Genomic DNA, 5,860 nt, shown 5'->3' on the forward strand with positions numbered 1-5,860 from the left:
CAAAGAGGAGTTTACTAGCTTCCGATTATTACCAGAAAGTTTTTAACTTTTCTTGATTGTGAGGCTCTACACTTGTATACTATTAATTTGCTAATCATGATGAACATATAGTTATAGTACTTGGACACAAAGGTGCGTCTCAATGATTTAGTGTTAATAAGTTCAATTTGTTATAGAGACGGAGCCATGATTTAAAACTTATGAGTTTTAAATTCTAATTCTTTTAAATTATTTGGATCTAAAATAATAGTAATTTGTACATATTCAATAATTTTTTAAAATAAATCTTGAGTTTAAACCAAAACTTATATTGGGTTCGGTCGAACCATATCGACACTCTAATTCAGCTACCCTTTGTCATGTGTGGCTGCAATTTATTGCACACGCATAAAATCCACTTTTGCTAGAACCTTCTTGTTAGAACCGAGTTTGAAGATGAGCTTGAAGCTCGATCTGGAGCTTCAATGGAGTCCTTCTAGAGAGTTCTGTGAGAGGGAAATTGTAAGAGAGAAAATAGGAATTGGGAAAGTGAAAGCTCACCTTCTTTTCTCACTGCAGTACAAAGTATATACACGTGCAAACACTACCAACTTGCCCAATATCGCTGAATTCTTAACTCTTGTTAGAGCCTTGGTGAGAACATCAGCCAGCTGATTGTCTGTTGCCACATGGTGGAGTGAATTCAGCCCTTCTTGCAGCTTGCTTCTGACAAAATGACAGTCCACTTCTATGTGTTTAGTCCGCTCATGAAATACATGGTTTCTTGCTATGTGTAGAGATGATTTGCTATCACAAAAGACTTCTACAGGTTTAGCAAAGGGTACAGTAAGTTCTTCAAGTAATCTGCACAGCCACACCAACTCCTCTACTACTTTTCTGAGTGCCCTGTATTCTGCCTCTGCTGATGACAGTGAAATGGTCTCCTGTTTCTTGGATTTCCAGCATACATGACTGTTTCCTAATAGAATTATATATCCACTCACTGACTTCCTTGAGTCTGGGCAGGCAGCCCAATCAGAGTCACAATAAGCTTTAATATTACAGTTTGGATCATGTGACATGAAGATCCCCATGGTGGGATCACCCTTCAAGTATCCGAGCAAGTGAAAAGCTGATTTCAAGTGGGGTTCTCTTGGATCTTGCGTGAATTGGCTAAGATGTTGTACGCTATAGGCTATGTCCATCCTTGTGTAGGTGAGAAAGTTCAACTTTCCAACTAGTTTTCTGTAATAGGTAGGATCAGTTAATGTAGTGCCCACTTTAGCTTTCAAATTCACTGTTGGATCTAGTGGTGAGGGAAGGATACTATAATCCATACAGTTCTACTCCTTTAGCAGATCAAGCACAAACTTTCTTTGTGAGATTATAACTCCATCAGCTTTATATAGTATCTCCAGCCCCAAAAAATAATGCAGTTTACCCAAGTCTTTGATCTTGAAGCTGTCATGTAGGAATGCTTTCAGCTCTTCTATCTCCTTTTTGTTTGTTCCTGTCAGGATCACATCATCTACATATACTGCCACATATAATGTTGACTCATATATCTTCTTGTAGAAAAGTGAATAATCATACATAGAATGGGTGTATCCTTAACAACACAGTGCTTCACTCAATTTGGCATACCACTGTCTACTTGCTTGCTTAAGGCCATACAAGGACTTCTTGAGCTTACATATCAGATTTCCACTATCTACTACTAAGCCTTGTGGCACTTTCATATATACCTCTTCATGGAGGTCACCATGAAGGAAGGTATTATTCACATCTAACCGGAATATGTCCCAGTATTTCTTGACTGCAGCAGCTACGAGAGCTCTTACTATTGTGATTTTCACCACAGGACTGAATGTTTTTGTTTAATCAATTCCAGCTTGCTGGGTATAGCCCTTTACCACCAACCTAGCCTTGAACCTCTCTATGCTACCATCTGCCTTATGTTTCACTTTATACACCCACTTATACCCTATGACTTGTTTCCCAACTGGTAATGGTACTAGCTCCCAGGTGTTATTGGCATGCAATGCTTCAAACTCTTGCATCATGGTTGCTTTCCAGGCAGGATTCACAGCTGCTTCCTCATATGAATTAGTCTCCTTATCACTGCAAATACTTCTCCCAAGGCACTGACTATCCTGGTTCAGATCCTCAGCAGATATGTGATTGTGGGGAGAAGATAAGGCATGAAGAGAAAATGGTGCATTGGTTTGGTTATTGGCATTGTGCTCACTGGTATTTGGTTTCAGCCGGTGTAATTTAAGGACATAATCCCATAAGTATGAGGGAACTTTGTGTTTTCTATGAGATTTTCTTGGTTGCAAAACATGCTTAGGTGAGGTATTCTTTAAAGATCTTATTGGTGAATTATTTTGTGAGTTTTCTGGAACAAGTAAATCTACATTATTGGGAGAATGTGGTGAAGGAGATGGGTCAGATGACAAATCTGGATGTGTGACATTTGAAACCCCTTGATCATTTGGCTCACTAGTTTGGGTCTGCTTATTGTCACTAGACACATGATCAATAAAATGAATAGAGTTGAGAATAGAGGGAACAAAAACAGTATCCTTAGACATACTAAAAAGAAAGATATTTTCATTGAACACTACATCTCTAGATACATGTGTTTTCTTAGTGGTCAGACTGAGTAATTTGTACCCCTTTACCCCGAAAGGATATCCAACAAAGACACGTGGTGTGGTTCTAGGTTCAAATGTATCTCTGTGGACCTTGGGTACTGTAGGATAGCACAAGCAACCAAAACTCCTCATATGAGAGTAAGTAGGTTTTCTGTTGTATAGTAGTTCATATGGTGACTTGCCCTTGAAATGAGAAGAGGGCAGTCTATTTATTATATAAGTTGCACATAGGATGCATTCACCCCAATATCTTAGAGGCAATTTTGACTGAAATAAAAGAGCTCTAGCAGTTTCTAACAAGTATCTATGCTTTCTTTCCATTATGCCATTTTGTTGTGGTGTATAAGGACATGCCTTTTGGTGGATGATCCCTTTAGAAAGAAAAACTGATTTGCTTCTGTGTTGTTAAACTCTAGACCATTGTATGACCTTATAGATTGGATAATGGTGTTAAATTGATTTTTATCATTGATACAAAGTTCATGATGACATGCATGGCATTACTTTTGCTGGTTAATAGGTGGGTCCAAGTGGACCTACTATAATCATCCACCATGGTAATGAAATATCTGAAGTTTTCATGACTTGGCATGTGGTAAGGGCCCCAGAGATCAACATAAAGTAGTTGAAAAATTTTGGTGAAATTAGTGGATTTTTTTTGAAATGCCAATCTCCCCTATCTTGCCATTGGGCAGACAGAGCAAGTAAAGGGTTGTTTTTGTGAGAAAGATGCTGGAATACTGGACATTTCCTTCATCTTGGCAAAGGGTACATGACCCAGTCTATTATGCCACAACACATTTATATCATCACTTGAAGAGATAGAAGGACTGATGCTATTCACAATGGGGAATTGCACTTTATTATTTGGAGAACATGTAGTTACAACTGAATGAGATGTGCAATTATCCCCAGACAATGAGCTATTTACGGTGGAATGATGAAAATAGTGTAAGTTGTGTGTGCAACAAGTGGAAGAAATAGAACTAGCAATTGAACTATTTACTGTTGATTCTGAATGGTTGTTCCTGAGACACCTAGGGTAGAGAAGATATAGGCCATCACTGGCGTTACCAATTTCCAGAGGCCTCTTCATTGAAGGGGCCTGCAGAAGACAAATGTTATCAGTAAAGGCAACAATGCAATGAGGGGTTGAACTGGTTAATGAATAAATTGATATGAGGTTATATTTGAAGGAAGGTATATACATGACTTTGTGTAAAATGATCTATGGAAACAATGTCACACTTCCAATTTGTGTTACTTTTACCTTATCTCCGTTTGGAATACTAATAAGGGATATGGTAGGGTTGCAATGTTGGTTAGTAAAGATATATTGAAGGTCATGTGATTAGATGCTCTTGAATCTAATATCCAAGAGTCAGCCTTATTTTTGAAGCATTCACAGGACAATTTGCCAAATCAATAGACGAAGTGCAGACTATTATACCTGCAAAGTTCACATCACCATTGACATAGTTTCTGCAGCTCGAACTCTCTCCTCCTGTTCCCATCTGAAAAGTTGCAGCAGATTCAGGATCTGTCCATATAGTTCCTTAGTAAGGTTGACCTGCCCGACCTCATCTCCATCTTCTGATCCATCCTTTCCAGTTGCATTGCTTCAGAAGAGGTCCCTTGCACACTGGCTACTATTCTTCTTCCTTTGTTGAACCTTGCAGCTTGATTCATGTTCTATCCTGCATTTGAACTTTGAGTGTGTGAATTTCCAAAACTTTGAGGGTACTCGTGTAGTTTGTAGCACTTGTCCTTGGTATTCCCTGGTCTCCTACAGTAGTCACACAATGGTCGAGGCCTATTGCCTCCAGTGGAATTGTTATTGGCAGAGTAATTTGTTATGTAGCAACCAGATTTTAATGTGTTGACATTTAGGGAGGCAGACACAAAAAGCATTTGGTTATTTGGTTTGATCTCCCTTTGCTTCTCATCCTGAATGAGCAGTGAAAAAGCCTGTGCAAGAGTTGGCAGTGGATTCATCATAAGAATGCTTCCACGTACAATAGTGTAGACCTCATTAAGTCCCGTAAGGAACTGTATCAATCTTCTGTCCTGCTCGGTCTTGTGCAGGTTCTCCTTGGCACCATAGGTACAGGTACAACTGCAATGAGTCTTCTTACTCAAAGTATTCAGCTCTTCCCAGAGCTTTTTCAGCTTAGTGTAATAACCTGTAATGTCCAGCACACCTTGAGACAGGTCGTTTATCTCTTTTTGGATCTGGTACAGCCTAGCACCATAGTTTGCTCATAGCGATCCTCCAATTCTCTCCACAAGTCAACAGCATTATCAGCATACTCCACACTGTCAGCAATGTCTCTGGAGAGTGAATTTAGAATCCAAGACGTCACCATATCATCGTATCGCTCCCACTGTCGAAACCTTTAAGATTGAGGATCTGGTGATTTACACTCTCCACTAATAAACCCTAACTTGTTTTTGACGGATAGACCTCGCATGACACTACGTCTCCAAGATCTATATCCAATTCCACTAAAGGAACTGAGACGAGCATTGCTCCAAGATTGTCTGACGGATGTCGATAGAGTGTAGGGGTGTTCAAAATCGATCCGAAACCAAAAACCGAACCGAACCGAAGCTTAATGGCTTACTGGTAACGGCTTAACGGACGGGGAACATATTAAATTTTTTTTATTAACGGCTTATCGGTTTGGGGGCGGATTATTAAATTTTCTTAACGGATTATCCGTTAACCCGTTAAGAATATAAATATATATATATATAATTATTTTTATTTATATATATTAAATATAAAAAACTAAAACCCTTGAGCTTGAATAACAAAAACAAACCCGTCTCTCTCTGTTCTGTCTCTAAAGTCTAACCCATTCCTAATTCCTAATTCCAGAGAAACCCTAACACCTAAACAAGAACCAACAAAGAAGCTTGTACTACTTTCATTATTCTCATTCCTTTTCTTTTCTTGGAGTGTAACAAGAAGATTTTCTTGCAAAGAAGCTTGTACTACTTTCTTTATTCTCATTCCTTTTCATTTCTTGTTGCAGTGACTCATACATGGCTGAAAATACACAAAGTGATAAGGTGATGATGGGTGAAAGTGGGGCTTCTAATTCAAATGCAACAAGTCAAGCTCAAACAATGGAGTCAAATATAACCAAAAAAAGGAGAAAAAGGTCTGTTGTGTGGGATCATTTTAAAGAAATTATTACTTCTGAAGGGAGTACAAAAGC

At 38.7% G+C, this 5,860-nt stretch overlaps 2 protein-coding genes across 2 annotated transcripts; both read right to left on the reverse strand.

The window, feature by feature from the left end:
* Window positions 1-536: 536 nt before the first annotated feature.
* Window positions 537-1,316, reverse strand: LOC109205501 (uncharacterized mitochondrial protein AtMg00810-like). Its single transcript, XM_019368217.1, has one exon. The coding sequence runs from the start codon at window positions 1,314-1,316 to the stop codon at window positions 537-539; it is 780 nt and encodes a 259-aa protein (XP_019223762.1).
* A 3,012-nt stretch (window positions 1,317-4,328) lies between these two features.
* On the reverse strand, window positions 4,329-5,002 carry LOC109205502. The gene is made up of 2 exons (XM_019368219.1): window positions 4,876-5,002; window positions 4,329-4,819 (listed from the first exon to the last, which is right to left on the reverse strand). Exons 1-2 carry the CDS (start codon window positions 5,000-5,002, stop codon window positions 4,329-4,331), a joined length of 618 nt encoding a protein of 205 aa, XP_019223764.1.
* Between the last annotated feature and the right edge of the window lie 858 nt (window positions 5,003-5,860).

The sequence above is a fragment of the Nicotiana attenuata genome, unplaced genomic scaffold (assembly GCF_001879085.1).
Source record: "Nicotiana attenuata strain UT unplaced genomic scaffold, NIATTr2, whole genome shotgun sequence".
NCBI lineage: Eukaryota > Viridiplantae > Streptophyta > Magnoliopsida > Solanales > Solanaceae > Nicotiana > Nicotiana attenuata.